General features: G+C 40.6%; 1 protein-coding gene and 1 long non-coding RNA gene across 4 annotated transcripts; one reads left to right on the top strand and one right to left on the bottom strand.

Annotated features, from left to right (window-relative positions):
- Positions 1 to 2,781: 2,781 nt before the first annotated feature.
- Positions 2,782 to 18,804, bottom strand: sf3b3 (splicing factor 3b, subunit 3). Of its 2 annotated transcripts, none has more exons than XM_049722899.1 (27): positions 18,660 to 18,804; positions 17,815 to 17,940; positions 17,227 to 17,382; positions 16,757 to 16,927; positions 16,253 to 16,425; positions 16,028 to 16,169; positions 15,742 to 15,854; positions 14,549 to 14,686; positions 14,289 to 14,392; positions 13,976 to 14,141; positions 12,888 to 12,983; positions 12,182 to 12,254; positions 11,883 to 12,034; positions 11,654 to 11,809; positions 9,476 to 9,631; positions 8,354 to 8,497; positions 7,865 to 7,987; positions 7,634 to 7,788; positions 7,307 to 7,481; positions 6,588 to 6,793; positions 6,279 to 6,435; positions 5,453 to 5,578; positions 4,990 to 5,202; positions 4,697 to 4,795; positions 4,196 to 4,339; positions 4,008 to 4,112; positions 2,782 to 3,643 (listed from the first exon to the last, which is right to left on the bottom strand). In XM_049722899.1, the coding sequence occupies exons 2-27, from the start codon at positions 17,882 to 17,884 to the stop codon at positions 3,503 to 3,505; spliced, it is 3,654 nt and encodes a 1,217-aa protein (XP_049578856.1). In that variant the 5' UTR covers positions 17,885 to 17,940; positions 18,660 to 18,804; the 3' UTR covers positions 2,782 to 3,502. The 2 variants fall into 2 exon arrangements, with proteins under 2 accessions (XP_049578856.1, XP_049578857.1); XM_049722900.1 differs by having other exon boundaries at positions 18,571 to 18,697.
- Positions 18,805 to 18,916: 112 nt separating this feature from the next.
- LOC125970335 (uncharacterized) lies at positions 18,917 to 22,331 on the top strand. Of its 2 annotated transcripts, none has more exons than XR_007482065.1 (3): positions 18,917 to 19,456; positions 19,531 to 19,620; positions 19,771 to 22,331. It is a non-coding gene; the product is annotated as an uncharacterized lncRNA (long non-coding RNA). The 2 variants fall into 2 exon arrangements; XR_007482066.1 differs by having other exon boundaries at positions 18,917 to 19,451.
- Positions 22,332 to 22,501: the final 170 nt, after the last annotated feature.

Consider the following 22,501-nt stretch of genomic DNA (forward strand, 5'->3'; position numbering starts at 1 on the left):
ATGATATGCAATTTGTATACAGCTAAATAGGTCGGAAAATGCTCTTTTATGCATCGCATAATGAAGAGCGTGTCCTCAGGATTAGAGTCACTACAGGACAAAGATTTGCGCCTCCCGCAAATGTAATTTACTGATTTAAATTGTAGCAAAAGTGCACACGAGAGCGTAGTTGCATAGGCCAAGTATTTGCTTTTCTCCCACAGAGACAACCCAAATTATATGTCAAATGGTATTGAAGCCACTTGCAAAGGATTGTTGTGTTAGTGTCATTGTATAGTTTTTTCCAATGGTGTGTTTAATTAATAACAGCCAGGCCTCATAATGATCATGTCTGTGTTAATGGTGTCCTCCAGCTCTTACAAGCAAAATAGATGACTGGAGTTTTGTCTTTCTGACATTTATTTTCAATACGTTTCCAGGAAACCACACCACAGAAAAGCAAATCACATTCACCCATATTCATACGTGTCATTTTCCGTGTCAAAAACAAATTATTTCCCAGTTAGTGATAATTGATTACACTTGATTCTCAGAAGGGAAATTGCTCGTGTCCCATGCTTTACAAACATTGATTACCGACAAACGTGACCGGGATTTTGTTTTTCCCAGCATCAGAACATAGATGTTGGAGCTGTATTAAAACAGCTGTGGCCAACATCAGGAAAAATGGCACCCAGGGAGAGCTTCAAGATGAAACAGGAGTTTCTTGGGAAACTTAGAATGTTGCCAAGTTAGTTAGCGCTGTTAAAATTAATCGATTATCTAACAAGGAATGAGTTTTTAAAAATCGAGTAATTGTTGAGAGACATTTTTTAACTAAAGATTGTCCAAATCTTCTGATTCCAGGCTCTCAAAAGTAAAATTTCTTTGACTTCTCTAGTCGTTCAAAAAAATCAGACTGATTTGTCTTTTGTGTTTCATCAAAATTAAACATTGGCAAACATCTGGTTTTACTTTGGAAAACCATCAACCTGTCTTGTGTGAGATTGCTTAACTGTTTTTTAATCACTAAATGATACCAAATAAACACAACAAATTGGGTAGTAAACACTAATTGGGGATTTTTTTTTAGAATAGACTCACGCAAATAAAATTTTATCTAAATATTTAAATAATCGATGAAACGCTAGAATAAACGCTTTTTTGTATCACATTTTCAATAAACAATTCACAAACATTGCCAAAGTATCAATGTTATTCTTGTAACACTTCAGGCCATTACATTTGAGTTAAGTTCAGTGTGTGTATACTATAGTGTACATAAACTCATTATGGAAAAGCCATAATTCATAATGGCATACCGCCAGTAGGAAAATGCTGAAGATGAAAAGGCCCATGGAAAAACATGGAGGAGAGACCTTACTTGGCTTTGTATTTCAAAGATGTAAAAAGCACCGAATCAAATGTAAATTAATGCGCCTTAGATGGGCCATTTGCTGATCTCTATTATATATATTAACATATTTTGAACAAAATATGTTTTTTTTGTTTTTTTACTGTACCATATAACTTGCAGTTTTTTCGCTGAATTTCCTTATTGCGTTCTGTTCTTCGCACGTTTTCAGATACTGAAATCCCCCAATTTTTTCGTCACCTATCCTTAAATATTAAATATTTTACTGCTTTCATGTAAATTTATGTAAAAATGACTCAGCACATTACATTGCTAAATATAAACATTGTAAAATATTGTTGTTACTGTTTTTTTTTAGTGTTACGCAAACTTACTTGCAATTCGTAGCTTCTCATTAGGTCTTTCCCATGATTTTGCATCTGTAGGTTTGAGCATTTTCTCAGAGTCAGAAATCTTCATAGGTGGTCTGCTGCCTTGAATATTGCGAAGGATTGTAGCTAATATCTGCTTCGTTTCATTCATCAAGATTTGTATAATGATAGTATAATGTGCGGCAGATGCGTTAAAAGTTTGCAGAGGCGCCTTTTCTAAGCAGAATTGGAACAAGCATTCCTCCAAGTACTTCTGGGTCATTGCACTTCAATGTTCAAAGTCAATCTAAGAGGCCACTTTTTTTTTCACCCCATCTCATCATTTATCTCTTCCCCACTTCCTATTCCTCAGCTTGCATTTCCAGCATTTGGAAGTCAATTCCATTTCAACATTTTTTCCACAGTACAATCTTTGCCACCATCAAAAATGATCTAAGTGGAAGAAACAAAGATGAATTGTATATGTATTGCGCGTGTACTGTACCTAATGGTGGACAACTTTAATTGTTACTGTTTGAAATAATTTGGCTTCTGAATTGTCATGAGGTCAATTATTACGTGTCACTTATAAATCAAAATAACAGCAGGATGTATGACTTGATGACACATTGATAATCTTTCACGAGACAGAATGATGATCCAAGTAGTTTGAACTTTGGATAATTTTAACAGTTCATGTTTTTACAGGCAGATTAAAAATCAGTCAAGTTTAACTCCCCATTATCGATTCCCCACTGAGATTCCATGAATAATTACATCAGGTCCTATCTACTGTTTTTTTTTTACTCTTGCGCTACACTCCTGTGAAAAACTTGTCATGTTGCCAAGTAACATGAAAATGACCAGCTTAATTACATTCTGTAATTAAGTTGGTCATTTTCTTTTGTGTGATGGCAATATAAATCACAAATATACCAATACAGCAATTAAAAAAAAAAAAAAACTACATTCTTCCTAATAGCTGGATGTAATAGAAGGATTGTCTGGTCTGACAAGTGAGAAGGTTAAGTATGCATCCTTCGTTGGTGTTGAACATGGAAAGAAAGCAAACGGACATTTTGTCAAGTAGAAAAAAAATGAACTTTATTTACAACACAAACTGTTGTTGTGTAGCCCACAAATGGCTTTTACTTCTTAACAACTTGCCAGAAGTCTTTGTGGTCAAGGTGGGGGAATTTGCAGGCCTAACTAGGACAACACTCCGCTTAGTGCGCTCATCCACCCACCTATTTTCTCAGACATTTAATGCCACATGATGGCAAAACATCACCCACCGCAGACAGGAGACAAAATGTTTTTTCCCCCTTGGCCTTGTATCAAACCAAAACATTAAAACAAAATACCAATACCACCTTCTTACTAATCCTGCCATTTTCAGGTCACATTAAAAACCAAAATATGTACATGCGAGAAGAGCTCCAACTTTCTTCAGAACGGGGCGATGACGCGCGCTGCCAACGTGCGCTGCCAACGTGAGGGAAAGCGCCTTCCTTTATTCAGCAACGCTGTGTGACTACTGTACGTTTGGACATCAGTCATGGCTGTCAATTAAGCAATTGGTCTGATGACTGTGGTGCCACATTGTGGTAAGGGTGACAAACCAACCAGTGTCAGAGTAAAAAGCTGTTAGCTACTTTAAGTGAAAGGGCTTTTTTTTTTTTTTATTCTTGGAGTTGAGTCTTCGTCAATTTGTGTACAACGAAGTTCAAGTTTGTGTGAAATCAATTATGCATTTTTATGAAGTTTGAGCCCCTGTGATGAAGCTTGACGTCAGCAATTAGAATGCATAACGTGTGCGGATGTCTTCAAGTTTCTTGGAGACCTCGGGTGGTGTCCTGTCTAGTTCCTCTGCCACACTTTTCTGCTTGTGAGGCTCCATGCTGTTGAACTGCTCGCACAGGTCTCCGTCAATCACATTCTGCAAGTTTGCCGGACGAGAACGACGACGGCGTGAGGACACTAATCAACTACGACTGTCACGATAGAATCTTTTCAAAATTGATGGATATTAAATATTCCATGAAACAATCGAGTAATTGGATGGAATTGTGACTCAAAAAATTGTTGTGGATTTTGCCTTTCAGCTCCTTGTTTGAAAGCAGCATGTTGTACTAAAAGAATTGAAACATTGTGTATTCAAGACATAGGAGGTCAAATTAAGTTGAACTCTAAAGGCTTTGAGTGGAATTTTTGGTTCATCTCAAAGAGCCCAATACCTCGAAGCTTTTGTGAGGAGCGTATATGAGGTATTGTGATGATGATGATGACGACGATAAACTCACCTTGACAGGGAAGTAGTAGGACCTAAAGCTGAGATGGTCCCTTCCGCACAGTGGCGGGAACTCAGAGCGCATGTGCATCTCTAAATGCTGGAAGAAATCATGGTCCTGGACAAAGAGAAGTGCTTTGATTAATTTGAAACGATTAGTACTCGTCAACCACAATAAAATGACAAAGGACAGGTTTTCACCTCATGTGATGTAAAGGGGACCAAAATTCCAATGCCTCCAGACAGGGTGGTGTAGACCAGTGACTCTGAGCCTCCTGGGATCAGCGTGGTTTTCTGTAGGGTTAAGATGGTCTCCCCTATGTGGTAGTTGACGATCACGTCAGCCTGGAAAACACGCACAAGTGTTCATGCTGACACCGCCTGTGACACAGACTCATCCGGTTGTGTGTGGTTAGCCAACAAAAATGTGGCGGGCTAAAGTGTGGTGGAAAATGCAGTACGAAAATGTGTCACTGTCTGATGAAAACATGCATTTCCGTCCAAACATCATGTTGAGGGGTTTTCTTTGCACATGTGGCCATGATCAGAATGGAACACAGAGAGAAATGTCCCTTTTTTTTTTTTTACATTTAATGTCAACAATAGTCAAACCATTTCTAGATATTATTGACATCTTGAATGTCCAGCACTGCCTCTTAATACGACTCAGTGCACCTGCGCAACATGACTTGTGGAGCTTACCTTCTGAGATGCTCCATTGAGAAGCCCTCTGTCCCATAAGGCTTTGTTGCCCGTTGGATCCTCGTCCACATCATCGCTGGTGTTGGGAGGAAGACGCACCTGAAATGTACAAAATTGACACATGGGTGAAAAAGTGGGATGGGCTTATGTTTGTTTTATTTACACCTATGCACCTTCTAATTTCTCAGCTGAGACAAATCTCTAACTGTTGTTCCATTTGTCACTAATTGAATGATAATGTTTGTTTTGTATTGAATGCACCAGACAACACAGGAACACAGTAGTCCACTCACAATGGTAATGTTCCCAAACTTGTCAGCGGAGGCCATGGTGTCGTAGTCAAGCAGACATGCCGTCGTCACCCAGCGGGGACACGTATCGTCGGCGAAGATGATGAGCTGGTTCTCGTTACGCCTGTAGCGGACCCAGAAGAGACTCTCCTGTACGTCAGAGACCACCACACGCTGGCCAATGGTGTGGATGCCCGTGACCAGATTGGGAACATGCTAAGTGGGAAAAAGTGGAAATAAAGGAGACACATTGTAAATGTTAAATTTTATCTAAGCATGTGTTTCTACTAAATACAAAGTATCTTTGTATTGTGCGTGAAAATGTTGAGGATGACTAAAGGATGATTCATCTTAGGACAACTCTAGTATTACAAGGGAATGTAAAGTTTGTGTTGATAATTTGTGTCCAATTTAACAGCCTTTTAGCTAAAGCTGCTAAATGTTATTATGGATGTAGGCCACATACCTTGTTCTCACACTTGCGTAGCAATTTCTTTTTGCCCATGTCATAAATTCTCAAGAGTTTCCCAACTCCCACTAAGGCCCGTCCCTGGAATGGTGCAATAGCCAACGGCACATCCTCCACTGGAGTCTGTCGGGAAGATCACAAATTAAGATTTTGCAGACGTTTAGTTGGTTTCTGATCAAATATGAAGATACTATGGATGCCAAGCTTTGTCTGTTTCCAAAACAATTGAGAAGCCCCACTGTTTCAGTGGCTTCATTGGAGTATTTGCAGTGGAACTTTCTTTTTGTACATGTGAGATGAGATTTCGGATTCAGAAAGAGCTGTTGTATTAGCAGACAGTATAGGTCAGAGAAAAGTGTGTACCTTTTGTTCCTGACACTCTAGACTAGAGTTAAATAGGGAAACCCTGAGTTATGCGTTTTCTTTCTTTCATTTACAGTTATACCAGTAATTTGTAAATCTTTTTTATCGACTTAGTTGATTTAATCAGTAATCCATTACGTTAAACATGTAGTGTGTGTGTGTGTGTGTGTTCGTGTGTGAGGTAATTTCAAACTTTTAAGCCTATCCACATTGACTTGAGAACAAAGCAACATCAACTCTTTTTTAGAAAAGTTGTGCCGACTGGTCTTTCTGGATAATCAAAGTTCATTTGATTTGATCCCAAACAAAGTGCCTTAGAAGTGGTGTGCAAATGATATAAAACAGCATATGCTGGATCTTTTTTGGGGGGGTTGGTATGTGTGCCTGCACAAAATTACTGCGAGAAAAAAAGAGACCCCGGTAAAGCAAAAATCGTAATAGCCCGAAAACTCAAATCCACCTTGTGCACAAACTCGAGCTTTTCCCCACCACCGGTGAGGCGGTAAGTGTAGATGAAGCCACCCGCAACTGATCTAGGGTTGAGGACCATGTCTCTGGCCACTCCCACCAGGACATACCAGTCATCGCCTGCATTGTGGAAACGACACACGGCAACACTGGACAACACAAAAAAAGAGCACACACACACAACAAGAACAACAAAAAAGCGTATATTCTTTAGAGTGAGTCATGTAAATATTATACTCTGTATCATTCAGGTTTGTCAAAATAAGTCAACACATTTCTGGCTGAAACGAACAATACATACCTGAACGCAGCTTCATTCTGCTCCAACTGAACTTGGTCTAATGTTGCACCCTGAATTGGGTTGACCAGCCGCACTAGCGAGGCCCACTGCCTCGCGCCAGCTTTTGGCGAACCAAAAATGGCTTCTGGGAGATTCTCATTGAGGAAGGCGGCTGCCATCTCAGCAGCTAGTTCTCGTTCATCCTCACCTGCAGCCTCCACCATTTCCTGCATGCACAAAAGCAACAATAAAAAAACGCAACAGACCATGAGACCGTCTTGTCAGTGGCCTCGTACACCTGGTTTTCTTCTGTTCTAACCTCCCTTCTCCCCTTTGTCGCATTCCCTAAATAAAAAGTCCATATTGCACATGGTTACTTCGTTTGTGACAGGCTGGCTGCCGCGCTTCCCTCGCTTGTCCGCAGTGACGCACCTTGCTCAGAGACACGTCCCGTGCTATCAGTGTGTATTCAAACGCTGTTCTCCCGTCACTTATAGACCCACAAAGTAGTGCATTCACGAAAGATAAAGTGCAAAGTGGCAAGGGTTAACTGTAATTAAATTGGTCCATCCAGTTGCGTGAAACATGTCTTAATAACTATCAAAATTCTGCTTTCCAAGTCATAATTTTGCAACGTTAAGCTCCATTTCTACGTGTTACCAGATGTTTGCCGTGCCCCGAGGGTTGGTGGTAATTATTCCCTTTTGTCATATTCTCACCCTGGAAAATGTCCTTCATACCTCAGCCATCTGTTGTTTCCTTTGAGCTTTAGTCGCCTCGGTGTAGGCATTATGGTCAGTCTCAATCAAAATGAGGTGGTTGGTCTCTGGGTGTATCACAAACTTCCTGGGAGTGTATTGCAGGGGAAAAGCCACCTGGTTGAAGACAGCTCCGAGTTTCTCCAATGCCAAGATTCTGTCAAGTAAATCATGGCAAGAAAGGCCAGATGAATACGATTGTTTTGCCCACTCAAAGACAACGTGCTGACAGACACACGGTTAACATTCAGCAGGAGTTATGTATTGTTGGCATGTCATAAATAGAAACGGTGAAAGGAACAGCTCTACCTAAGCGTGTTGGTGGAGATGGCCACTATTCCTTCCGGGCATTGCTCGGAAGCAAAGCCTGAGGCATACTCCAGGGTCTCATATGACAGAGGTGTCAAATGGAAACGGGACTGATAAGAGTAGCTGAGCCAGGAGCGGCTGGACATGGCAAGGACCTGTTGATGATAAAAGACCCTTTTGACTTTGTATTCATACATAAATTGTGATCTAAACATTTTCAAAAAAACATACAGCATCCTGTCCCTGCATCTTGACTCTGAAAAGCTTGACAGGTCGTGAGCCCAGGTAGCGGGTCCTGGTATCGGACAGATCCCCGGTGACTGGATCCAGGACAGTCCTCAGCAGTACACCGTTCTACCACAAAAAATACACAAAGACACCGTTCAATGACAAGGCCTGTAATTTAAAAGAAACAAGACATTACATACTCTCAATGAGATTATTGCATAACTGTAGATACTGAAAATGCGACCGTTAATATTGTGGTGCTGGTGCATTAAATTGGGATTTTGAAATAGCTTACAAAAGGGTGGCTGTGATTTCTAGAGCGCTTAGGATGTGTCAGCTTCAGAGAAAATATGTATTGCTTCGACTAATTATCAAATATACTCTTAACAAACTTTATCTGCTTTCGTGCATATACATTTTTTGAAAATGGGAACTAAGAACAATTATGAGTGGACATTTTTTATTATTGCCGATCTGAAAGATCCATCATACCTGAAGCCCTATGTTGAGGTAGAGGAAGCCAATGGTTCCTTTCTCTCCAAGTTCATCCTGTTTCTCAACCCCTCCCATTTCAACAATACAAAGACTCTCTGGCTGGGCTGGAAGAGCCTGCATACTCAATGGCTGCAAACAATCCTAAAAGAGAAGGAAAAAAATATAAATTTGAGCCTATGTTTTTTCAAATTGAAAGAAAGTGAATGTTGTACAAATTCAGATACATCAGCATGTCTGGCATTGTCTGAAAAGCAGCATGCCATCAACTTATATGAAGTCAAGCACCTAGTAATGATTCAAGTCGTGAGGGAGATTCGACAACATATTTGGCACAACACTCGGACTCCCCTGAAGTCAAAAACGTGGGTGCCTAGAATCATAAATACTCCCCTGAAGTCACTAACGTGGGCTATTTGAACCATAAATATTCTTATCTTATTTAGCGATGTCATGTTGTGAGTTAGAACTACAAGTTGAGGAGAAAAAAAACAAAATAGACTCCAATTCAGCCTTATGTTTGCAGCTGAGAGCCATCATGTGTTGCTGTTTACGTAAATGTTAACATGAACAGTTGCATATAATTTTCATTTGGAGATTTGCATGGTCACTATGATGTTGCTTCACGCTTTCCCTTAAAGCAAGGTTTTTCTAAACAAGGCTCTAACTTCAGTTGTCGTTCCACCAATCTAGGGAGCACAAGTGTGATGGAATTTATCCCACCATCTTGACAAAACTCAACTCGACTGCCTAAAATGTGATATTGTATATAGATCAAACAGTTTTTTACCGTACCCCTCAACAGAGTTGCTAAAAACATAATGCAGCCAACTAAAATACAATATATGCGTGCAAATGCGGGTCATCAATTGGAAAGGTGTTGTCCATGTGCAAACGCAAAAATCTAACTCGATAGCGTGTACAAAATTGTTTGTTTGTGTTCACTGAAAAACCGATAATAAAAAAATCTACTTAAATCACTGCAAACCTAGCAACAAAGAGCCTCATAAGACTTCATAAAGCTAGTGTCTTCATATTTTTACAACAGGTATGAGTGGTGGAAATGGTGGCAAGATTAAAAGCTCCATTATCTGTTACAAGAAAATAAATAAAAATTCATACCGAAGGATCCAGTGATATGATTCGAACAGTGTTGTCAACCAGTCCCACAGCCAAGAACCGAGAACGCTGTTCACCAGGGGGGACATTGGCCAAACTCATGCAGACCACATCTGCAGACATCTCCTTGCGCTCAGTATACTCATTTAGCTGGCCTGACTGGAAAAATGGGGGAAAAAACAAAACATTCATCACAAAGATTTGAAGAACCAAGCAGACAGTTTATTTATAAAGCACTTTAAATACAAGCACAGCTGCAAACAGTGCTGCACAGTGCTGAAAACAGATACAAATAAAAGATCAAAAGAATAACAATACATAAATCCATTATCTTAACTGCTCATCAAAACAAACAAAACTAAATAAAACTTTCAAACTTTCCATTGTCTGGTATAGAAACTCATTCACCACAGCATGATGCTGAGCAACCACCACCATCCCCTCCCAATGTTTCACAGTGGAGATGGTGTGTTCCAGTTGATTGATTGATTGACTGATTGATTGATTGATTGATTGATTGATTTCCTCCAAAGTGTACGGTCTCCCTGCCATTGACAAACGTGAGCCAGTACTCTTCATGGTTTGTTTCACAACAACGGCTATTCTTCCCACCACTTTCGTATGCTGCACAACCATGGACAGATTCTCAAGACTGAAATTATCTGCAGCTCCTCTAGAGTTTCCGTGGCAGTCTCGGATGCTTCTCGGATGCTTGGGAGGATTTTATAAACCAACTCTGCGTGACATTTCACCAAGACTAACTCTGACCTGATGTGTGGTCGGTCTGCTGTTTTCTTTTAGCTTAATGGCGCTGTTTATCCACATGTTTTTTTTAGCAAACTTTAGAGGGTTGCATAACAATAAATATACTGACATTTGATTAAACATGGACTGTTGTGGCGCTCTGTGCCATCCAACCACGTCTGATGATATCTAAGGGTATACCCGCCCAGCGCCCTCACAGCTCGGTTGCATTGAATCCCTTTAATGTTTGCTGTGGTTAGTGTAAGTCCTTGGTTTCTGCATCCCTGAGGGCATACCTAGCTTGGCGAGCAAAATAGGCTGAGGACCTTATTACACCAGAGAAAGGTTGCCTTTTTGTAGCTTGGATTATTGCATTTTTGGTGACTAAAACAAGGGTATATTGACTCCTCTCATGTTTGTGTCTTGATCCAGGCATTTCCTAAGATCTGCTGATGACTGATCATGATTCACGACTGCTAGTCTTCCCCACAAATTTCTTTTTAGCATGGACCAATGATGGATGACGTTAAAGTCTTCTGTTTTTGTAGAATATGAATGAGGGCAAAAGGTCCACTCATTTTGATTCATTTCATTACCCATTTTCCTTTGTACTGCCTCTTGCTGTTGACTGAAAATAATATCCCAGTGCCGGAAGGCTCAGCTTGCGGACATCACATGACCAAATCCAGAAAACAGGTGAGCAGTGTTACGCGAGCCCCGAGGACCCTGATGTCATTTTCAGTCAACAACAAGCAGTGTCCTCAGCGAGGAATACACACAGGCGGATTTTTTTTTTTTTTCTCTTCTTAAATACCTCCAAAACAATTGTCATAGGAATTGATTTCAGGAGGAATCCAACATTCCTTTAGAATTAACTGAGGTGACAAACATGGCTCTAACTGTACTGAATGTGGCTGGAAAACTCATCAGCGCCCTAAGACTTCTTTGACGTCCATCACTGAAAAGGCTACGACAATGATCTGGGAAGGACGTCATCGTCAGAACTGCTTTGAGGTCCTGCTCTCCCATCTGGAGATTTCAAGTCGAGGCCAGGAGAAATAAGGATAGACAGCAATAAAATGTCTCCATTGAAAATCACTACGTTTGCACAACGTCAAAGATTTTGATAGCCTTGCCTACAAAGAAGAGCATGATGAAGATTCCAGCGAGGCTCCTTGTGGAGTTGACATCAAAGAAAGTAGTAAAATGCCTCAACATGATGCAGTGAAATGCTCGTATCGCTATTGGCAGTGGTGGAAATTGAGCGTAATAGTTGGCTAACGGGCAGTGGTGGAAATTGAGCTGAATAGTTGGCTAACGACCATCTGCTCAAACTAAAGTACGCTAAGTGTGGGTTTTGGTCCCAACCAACCACAAGTAGATGACAGACAGATCGACAGTATATAAACACAACATAAACAATAAACATTTGCCTACCGGGTCCATCTCAAAGTAAACCAGCTCACCACCCGTGAGTGCGATAACCACTTGCCGCTGGTTCACAGCACAGCGGACAATGGTCTTTTTACCAGGAGTCTTCCACTCATTCACACGCTTGTCTGCTCTGATATGGCGGATCCCATCTGGGTATACCTATACAGAGCAAATGAAACGGAAACCACATTAGTGAATCACGCTTACAAAGTTCAGAGAGCATTTTACCCACCTGAACGAGGGCATCGTCACCTAGCAACGAGCAGGAGAGGGTGGGAGTTGTTCCTAAGAATCCCGAATCTGTCACCTCCTCCACAGTCTCGCCAATGGACAGAACGAGCGTAGCGTTGACGAAAGACACGATGATATAGGCATCAAATTCATCTAAAAATGAAAAGAAAAGTTGTAGTGACTACAAATAGTTGAGGAAGGACTACTCCATTTCACTCTAGCAATTACAAGAAGAAAAAAAAAAGACGGGGCAATATAATCTTTCTCTTTAGGAATTATTGACAATGAAAAAAAAAATACCTTCGATATGTCTGCGTACTGTCCACACAGCATTGGGGTTACCGGGTAGCTCGGACACGGCCATCTCGGAAACCTGTCGAAAGTAATTAAAGATATTAAATAATATGAGCGGGGGTGAGGGTTTCGGTTATCGTGACCAATTCAAGATATGACGAAAACTGGTTACAAAACTGATTGAATAGTAAATAAGAATCCAGTCTTCTATTGAAATCCAAGCAGCTTGTTTATTTAGTTTTATTTGCGAGATTAAAAAACACGTCAAGCACGCTATGAAATTTGATTGGACATGTGTAATATGTGACAGACATGAAGTGCCTTGATTGAAGCGGCCATCTGTGTAAATTTACCAGAGACACCAGGACCATCTGATAACATTTGAGAGTTTGGATCGGGAGTAACGCTTGTCAATCAACCTTGATTAAACCCATTCTGTCTCCCACAATGGAGAGCACAAGATCAAGAAGATATTCAAAGGAACAACACGTACACATATGTGCGCACATATATGTAATTTAAATAATTCCCTTTACACTTCTTGCAAGTTTGTATAAAGCTGACCGTATGTATTCACTCGTTAGTGCAACAAAAACTACACCAAAGCAGATGGTATTCATTAGGCCCCCCTTTTGGGGATGAAATTATTTGTCTTAATCATTTATTACATGAGATGTGATTTATAAATCAATCCATAAATAATTTTATTTACCTCCAGTCCATGCCTAAGAACTCTTAAAGTAGATTTGGGTCCTCGTCCACACGCAACATAAAGCTGTGGTGTGTCTTCATTGGCCAAATCAGCAATCTATCAGAAAAGGAAGGAAAAAAACAAAAGAGAGTGGATATTAAGAATGTAATGGTGGAAATATCTTCACATTAAGGCTGCGGTATGGTATTTCTGCGGTGTGAATATAATACACAAACATTTCAACACAAACATACCCAAACGCTCAAATTTATCGCTCCTCTAAGTCTAGCCTCGAGCCAGCCACGGATTTTTCATAATGCAACTTCAAGCACAAGATGGGTCATAGTAAATACATTATGATGTAAGGTATACAACTAGTATAAGTTATTTTTGTACCTCTCTTATTTGTGTGCAACTTAGCTCTGTTAAGCACCTTTGTGTACTGAGACAAAAAAAAAACTTTTATCTTTAGTAAAATAGTGCAGCTGGTAAAATTCACCAAAACAAACTAAGAGAGCGCACAAACACCCTTCTCATGTTTAGTTACGTATCACAGTGATGCCTCGCAGGAGATGTGTTACAGAACCGCCTGCAATAAATGAAGATCGGCAAAATAGAAACATACTGAGGAGACGAGGAGAGGCCAAAGGGGAAATTTATGGATGTGGTGCGGGAGGACATGCAAGTGGTTAGTGTGTCAGAGGACAGAGTGAGCCGTAAACAATCTGCTGTGGCGACCCCTAACGGTAGCAGCCGAAAGAAGACTGAGGCCCCATTTAGAAGATACCTTTAATGTATGACACACGAAACTAATGGCGCTTGAGAATGCACTAAGAAAAGAGGGAAAAAGCACCGAAGCCCTTGGCAGCCACGGCAACCGAACCGAAAATACACAAACCAAGGTCATTTGGTGAATGCTGAAAGCTAACCCTAGTTTGAAACCCTAGTTTGAAACGCTGACCCTAGTTTGAAACCCCAACCCTAGTTTGAAACCTAAATCCTCTAGTTTTATTAAGACTTCTTACCCATCTCACCTAAAACTAACATTTGATCAAGAAAATACGAGCAGTAATAATATGGAAGACACCAAACTTAAAATGTACACCTACCTGACAGGCCATGATTGGGGACAAGTTCTCCTGCTCATCAACCAACACCAGATTCTTGAGGGGGCGGGGCTGAAAGAAGAAGGTGTCCCCTTCTTCTAGAGGCATGGCAGAAGAGAACTCTGGCTCCTCATCATCATCACCCAAGTGGGCAATCTGGTAAAGGTAACTAGAAAAAGGTTCGGTACAACATTATTCATAATGATGTAAGACGACATACGCAGATTAAACACAGCTAAAAGAAGAAAACCCAATGTGTTAGTTTTCTATATTAAAAAATAGTGACATTATTTCAAAAAAAGATTATAGCACTTACTGATTTCCAAATTCTGAGGCCACGAAAAGGAAGCCAGTCTTCAAGACACACATGGCTGTTGCCACAGGAATTGTGTCAAAGTACTTCAGCCTGATTTCTGTGACCTAAACAATCGGAATTGGTATATTACAAGATTTGCTTGTATTTCATCATATTAACCACAAATAATGTAAATGCGGGTTTTTAGGCAGTACACACAAAGTACAATTTCATTCCCTACTTATCATATCTCATACAAGGAATCCGTGCATTTTCCTCACCATTTCTTCATCAGTTTCCAAGGTAACCTTAAAGATATCGCCTTGTTCGGTCTGGGCTAAGAAGAAGAACATGGACTTGGTCTTGTGGGTTGCTGAACAAACAAATATCATTCCACGCTCTGGGTCGTCCAGGTCATTCTAGCAGAAAGTAAAATATTCATTTATAATACGCATGTTTTTTGAGAACATCACAAGCTCTGCATTTGGTCTGCCTTTATCGTCTAACATTTGTTGACATTTTCTCACAGTATGTTAGCAAAGTCTTATATGTCACAGACAGGTTCCATGCTAAGTTGCAATCATTCCCAATTACAGGTTTCTGTCATATGTAATCCAATTCTTTTCAGGCATTCACACTAGCAATTCAAATGGGTCATATGTCCCGCCTGCCTCAGGAAATCTGCTACGTATGGGCACAAAATTCAATTTGGTTAAGGTTAAGCTTGTCATTTGAGCCACTGTGAAAGCAAATGGCCCCAAGTTGTTTGTTTCAGTGTAGAAACATCATTACATGGCAATGACAAAAAGCAGGTCCAGTTGAGTTGAGAGTTCTCCCGAGTGCCTGCATGCTTTTTTCCTCCCGGTACTTTGGCTTCCTCACATGCTCCAAAAACATGGATTGCGAGTGTGAATGTTTTTTTTTATTTTGGGACTATCTGTGCCCAGCTCACCAACGTTACAGATGATACAGTTGCAAGCATGTAACCCAAGATAACCCAAGCTTCAATTTTTTTATGCCACACTGTTTGATACATTTTTTGTCAAATATTTGTCGATTAAGTCCTGTTTTGAAATAAATGCTTCCAGTGGTGACAGCTGCTGTATTTCTGTTTATCTAAAATTGCCTGAAGGCTGAATGGTGTTAAACAATCGTCTCTCGCGCGCCATTTTGAATGAGGATGGACTCCCGCCGAAGAGCAACGTTGCGCACTCAGGATAGGTCACATCAAGTAAACGAATTTGAGAGGATGACATTTTCAACTAAGGCTTTCCAGACCCACTTCCTTAGTGGGTGCAGCTTGTCAGGTTCGGCCGCACCAGGGCTACCAGGTGTAAAGTTAGCGGCGAGACCTGTTCAGTGTCAACATCATATTCATCTACCCTTAACGTGACATTTATTCTCAAAAAACCTTGACATTCCAGATGATTACAAACTTTTTCTTGCCTGTTGATGGATGGATAGTATGACTCACCCTTCGACGTGGGATAGGACAGCGAATGTCAGGCTGGTCTCCAAAATTCTTATACGTGATGTAGTTTTCAGAGCAGATCAGAACTCCGCTTGGCCCATCAGAACCACCGGGAACTAGATATGCAAGAGGAGAACTGCATGAATGACCAAGACTGGTAATTTGCATTATGAGTTTATGTCAATTTTTTTTGTTGTAAATATTTATCTCTCCAAGCATATATATAAAAACCTTTTTTTTCCCAGGAATGTTGCTCTGAAACACAATGGCGTTGTGAACGTTTGCCTACCAGTGATGAGAAAGTTTCCATGTTCTTCTAAAGCCTCGCTGTACTTGCGGACCACGTGGTTCAAGCCAAGGTCCAGCTCATAGAAAGTGAGTGTCTGTTGCGTGTTTGCTGCAGCTTCTCCAGTAGGGTCATTGTCAGCTTCCTGTAAAGTGGCAGGCATAACGCTTGAATAAGTGTCTTTTTTTTTCTTCTTTTCTTTGCATAATTCCATGAACATGCGAGTACCTCATAGTCCATTTCAAGACAAGCAAACATGGGATTCTCAAAGCCCACGTCCACACCCACTACATGGTAGACCAGCGTGTTGGCTTTGTGGGCCTCCAGTGGGGAAGAGATGGTCAGCCGTGCAGCTGCATCTCTATTGAGAATATAAACCAACTTCTGTTTCTCTATTGCCCCTAAACAAACAAAAAAAAAGACGACAGCTCACATTAACCTCACCATTTCTGTCGAACGATCTACTATAATTGCAATTCAGTATGCAATGTTTCTTACATACGTTCTCTTCTCATATACAGTGCCAGTCAATCGATTGTAAACACCCTTTAATCCAGTGGTTTTTATTTTATCATTATGTAAACATTTCCAGAAGTGTGCACTATTACTTAAGTCATGGACATTGTGAGGAAATATCAATGGAATTATTGAGTTTTTTTTTTTTTTTTTAACCGAATAACAGTGGCTTTCAGTTCGCAGCTGTGCAATATCAAGATACTCTATTGAACATACCTATCATGACGGCTCTGCCTTTGGGGTCCACTGCCAAAAACTGTCCTGGGACAATTCGGCGACAACCACTCTTGCCAAATGTCTCCTGGTGAATTTTCTCGAACATGTTTTTAGACGGATGATATTCCAAGATGACGATACGACCACTGTCACTCCCGACAACAATGTAATCTACAAAAAACAAGCAATCAGAACAGTGAATACAGTAACGGGGGTTTGCCAACAACAAGACACTTTGGTTTATCTCACAAGACATCAGCATTAGTAAATCCACAACATTTTGATTTTTATTTGCCTTTCGCGACATCACCACAGAAGGGTATACGGGTGATCCAAAAGGCAAAAGTTTGATTATCAAGCCCAAACTGGAAATGGAACTAACTTTATTGTAGCTTTTAAGCTACTATGCAACATGCCAGGAGAGCCGACTTCAAAATCATAAGTGTACATGCGCTGGGTTGTGTATATACCTTTGGTTCCTCCTGTGAGTCTGAAGGCCATTAGTGAACGCACAATCCCAAACACTTCCATGGTGAGTAGTGTGTGGACCTTTCCCGTGTTTGCGTCTGGTCGCAGCAATTCTATGATCTTTCCTCTGGAGACAACGATCTCCTGCATCTTGGTTCCTACGCATGAACAAGAGAGTCGGAGAACAAACTACATAACCAGGATTCATACAAAAACAACATAATGGAGGTACATCTGATGAGGTTTATTTCAAAAAGAAACAGTGACACGCATCTAAAATGTAAAAAACAAAACCCCTTAAGTAGGAAGGATGCCCCAGCAAGCCATTGATATTCTTAGCCAGGAACAGTCAGATGCTCAGGCTTATTGTCAAGGAGAAGTCGCCACAATTCTGGGCTCTTTTTGTACACTGAATACACCAAATGCTGGAGTAGGTTGGTCATCTAGTCCCAGATTGAAGGTGAAAACACATTTATGTCCTGGAACTATTCAGACACACTTCATACAACTGTACTATGGCAACTTGTCAAGATAAGAAATTAGGCATTAGGTTGACAAGAGCAGACAATAACGTTGAGGCGCAAACTCACCCGAGAAATTTCCATGGATGGCATGTGTGATGCCAGTGGCACGCTGTAGCGTGATGTTGTAAAGAAACATGGCTGTGTCTCTCACTGTGGTTTCCCCACAAGCCTGTCCACTTGTCCCAGCTCAGTCTGAAAAGGGGGTCAGGTCAGTTAGCTTTAGGAAGGCATATTATATATAATATAATTTATTTACTCTGCATTAAATTGTACATTCGTATGGCAATGAACAGCTTGAAACAACCACTTTGTCTCTTTGCTCAGTATCTGCCAAACTGCCACAATCTAAACCAGGGGTGCTCAAGTCCGGTCTTTGACAACACCTAGCCACCTTGTTTTAGATGTACCTTTCTTCTAACACACCCGAGTCAAGTCATCAGTTCAGCAGCAAGCCTTGGATGAGCCAGACAACGATCACTCAAAAACGGCACTCAATTTGTGTGTGTTTCAAGGAAAATAACAAAGAAGCAACATTCATGCTGTTAGCATGCTAGCCTAGCCGGCGAAAATGATTTCAAATTAGATATGAATTTAACAAGAACCATATATTTTCAAAGTTAACATATTTGCGATGAGCCAGTGTTGCCCAAAGCAAGAACTTCTCTGACAAAAAGCGTGCACAATAACGCTACTTCGTATTCACTGTGGCGTGAGCCCATTCATACAAAGTGCGAATCTTCCGATCTTACGAGCACACTTTGCACAAATACGGTATGTGTTTGATAACAGACAAACAGCAAATTCGTAAAGTAGCATATTTACCAGTGTGCTAAACAAGATGATTATGATTTCAGATAGATACAATTGCATCAATTTAATAGTCTTTCGGTACAAGGAAGCCGACGACGTACCGCCGTTTGAGGGGTCCTTTCAGTATTTGTACCACGTCACACAAGGTAGCACATAAACTGCCTGACAAGAATCCGTAAAGAAGTCGTATAGGCAGACACATTCCAGCAGATGTCGACAAAGACCGCACGAGCGTTACAGGCTGACTGTTCTTCATCTTGAACCGTTGCCCCCTCCCAAAAAAGAGATAGGAAAAAAAGCATTTTTATTTTCTTTCTCAGTAACCCCCCCCCCCCCGACACACACACACACACACACACGCACGAACAGAGCGACAATGGTGATTTAGAAAAGGCCCGACCGGAAGTAGTATCTTATTAACCATATTGCTGCTCGCTTGACACCAATAGCCGTCTGTGATGGAGAGATGCATTGAGGAGCGTTTTTCCCAGGGGTGAAAAAAATAATAATACGCACACCCTCCACCTGCTCTTAATGCATGGATTATGACGAGTCGGCTACTAGATCAGTCCGCTGTAGTATTTTTCCCCCCGATCATTTTTAATCGAGCGGGATAATGCTCGGACTCAACGCTTCCTAACATCTGTCTTGGGCTAGTTAGGATTCGCTAACATCCTCCACGAGCAAGCGTTATCTAGAGTCATCAACGCGTTTGGCATTGAGAGCGTGCATAGCGAAAAAAAAAAACAGAAAACATTTAGATTCAGAGTGTGAGACGAATCAGCAACGAGCGACTGGGTGAAGCGGGGCTGACGAGAAGGAAAGAGAATGCTTGAAGTCAACGCTTTTGGGAGATCTATCCACCAAAAATCTCGTGAGGAACATCTGATACAGTAAGGTGAATCGTTTTTTTTGTTGTTTTTTTTATGCATTATATTGTAAGGAAGTAATGTTGTTTCATTGCGTTATAAGGATGAAGATGCAATCATCTCATTCACCGGTGCTGGAGATTAGGGGCTTTTTGCATCTGCACCAGTTGGAGCTTCACTCTACCTCTAAAATGTATGCCAATGTCAGTTCTTTGTCACCTTTCCCACCCATTGGGCCCTCAGTTCGGTGCATTTGCTCCTTATATGGCCGCTGCACAACACACTTAAGCATGATTAAGTCTGTATTTTTAGTCTTGTTTTTGTTGGTCTTTTTTCTCCTCAGGAAAGATTAAAATGATGGTGGCTTGGTGGTTAAGGATGGAGTGAATGGCGCAGCAGTGTCTGAGAGTGAAATGAGACTTTTGCCTCCTCTCATGAAAGGGTCACTCAACAAATATTAAACTAGCTAAATTGACAGATAAGAACGTGTGTGTACTCGAGGAAAGAAAATGGCATTCAAACCATGCTGAAAACACTTGTTTTCCCATCCCACCAAAAAATGACTGCATATACTTACCCAGTTTTGTGTGCCCTCTTTGTCTTGTATGTCAATGGGTTGATTGTACGCCCAAAAGTGTCTTTTTTTTCATACGACATGAAAAAACCCTACTGCTTTGTACGTACCAATTGGGTGGTTTCATGATGGCAACAGTTTGAACTTTGGGTGAAATTATTCAGAATTTCAAATAGGAATTTAAGAAGTCTGACCATCACGGAACAGACTTTGGTTGACCTGCGAGGTATGACGTGCACTGCTAGTGTAGGGTTGAAGGAGACTGCTGTCCATAGAACTCTTCCTTCCGTGTTACAGAAGATTGCATGAATTGAATGGGAAGAAGACAAAAAGAACCATTTGAACGTGATGCTAAGGTACTTGCATTATTTGTTCCTTATCTGTTGAATTCATTAGCAAGTAACAGGCTGGCTTTCTTGCGTGCTGACATGCCAATTAACCCCCCCCCCCCCCCCCCCCTCAGTTTCCAATTACCTGCCATTTAGTCCACTTACTGAAGTAAAAAAAGAAAAAAGTTTACAAATGAAGTCTGTGATGCTGTCAATAGACAAAGCTAAACCCCGTAGTGGTCTACAGGGCAGAGACTGAGCTAATAGGACACAGAACTAATTGGTCGCTAATAGGATTCGTAACTTTAAACCTTGACACAACACACACACACAAACACAGCTCATTATACCATTGTGCATTCTTGGAATCCTGAGAAAGGATTTTAAATGTAAATCCCTTCTGTCAAAAGCTATACATAAGTTGTGCTTTGTCTGCACTTGTGAACCCACACCTTGAACGCACATCGCACAAGACAACAACACTCTGTGGAAATGGTCAGCCATTTATTGGAGGACGTTTAAAAAAAATTAACAAATCAATGTTTGTAATGAAGAAGAGGATTCTGTGGACTCCTTCAACAGTTAAAGTTTGCTATTTAAACAATTGTTGTGAGCTCCATTCAGGATGATGATGAACTAGCCTATAGGGAAGAGGAAATAAAGCTGGCGGACTAACAACCTGATCCAGTGTGGACAAAACAAACGAGATCGTGGATTTGAATAAATGGCCCAATCAGATTTCAACTTCAATGATACTGTCCTCTGCAGCAGGAGGTTCAGATTCAAAAACATTTTCTTCCACCTGACCATAAAATTATTGAACACCCACATTCAAAAATAACATCTCATCTATGGACTATAGAACCAATATTACCATGGAAAAAGACCTACTTAACTGTTGTCTCTTTTTCCAACACTTCTTCCAAACAGCATTATTGAAGATGTTAATTCTTTGGGTGTTAACAGATGAACAAGAGAGGGGAATAAGAATATTACAGTACACACGCTTTGCTGTTGACAGCGGTTGAATTCCAAATTTATTTCCAGCCCTGTCTAATGAACTCATCAGGAGAATGTCTCATAGGCTAATTTAATATCCAGGGAGCACACCGTTTTAATAGAGTTACACAGGCTAAATGAGAGTAGGTTGTCCTTTCTTTCTTCACAGAAAACCAGAGCTAGTTTGTTGTGAGGAGGAAAAAAGGCAAATTTGTTACTGCCGTGGTGACAGTGGGAGGCTGGCAGCAATGGCTGAGTTAAGCATGCAGGTTGGCTGAAATGTTCAGATGAGAATCGATTACGTCGGGAGATTTGTGAGCCCCTTTGTGACTCTTTTATAATTCGGAGCTGCAGTATACAAATAAACTTGACTGTTGTTAGGCCATCAGCCTTAAAACGGCACGTCTTCTATTTCGGTGGCAGCTTGTCCATTTTTTTTGCGCAGCAAAAATGTACATCGGCAATACATCACTCATAAGCAGGAAAAAAATGCTTGTGTCATTGATTTTCACATTTCCCTCAATATGATTTTTCAAGTTAATCCCAGGTATAAAGCATAAGCCCCTGGATGTGTTCCTCAAATTTAAAGAGGCAGTTCTAATTTTTTTTCCAGGCAACTTCACCTCACCCGTCTTGGAGGAAGTCGGTGCATTCAGAGGAGCTAGGACGTATTGACTTCTTCCCTTTTTGTTCACAAACCTCCTTCCCTAACCTAGAAAAACTACACCTAAATTGACTTTATTGAATTTATTTCAAACATCACACCAACACAATTGCATTTGGGAACATGTCGTCATAGACATTTTTGTTTTGTTTAAGTGTTAACTCCATTCTTTCAACTTTTGTACCTTTTCTAATTTTATATTCATGCCACTCATTGCCATAGCAACAGTCACAAAGTCACATCAATTTACATACTAAGCCAACATTTAATTTTTTTTTTCTTTTAAATAATCTGTTCAATGTATTTACAGTGATAATAAACTCTTCATATGGCTCTCATTTTAAATGACTAGTGGAGTAAATTTTGAGTAGATAAATCGCATTCCTTGCTCAAGTGTGTTTGGATGGATAGTCTGTGTGTATTAGTAAGCAGTTGGCATTGGCCCTCAGGACCAAAAACCCTCCTCCTTTCTTTCCCTCAGTATTCCTCTCACTTCAACACCAGACTA

Source organism: Syngnathus scovelli, chromosome 6, assembly GCF_024217435.2.
Source record: "Syngnathus scovelli strain Florida chromosome 6, RoL_Ssco_1.2, whole genome shotgun sequence".
Taxonomy (NCBI): Eukaryota; Metazoa; Chordata; class Actinopteri; order Syngnathiformes; family Syngnathidae; genus Syngnathus; species Syngnathus scovelli.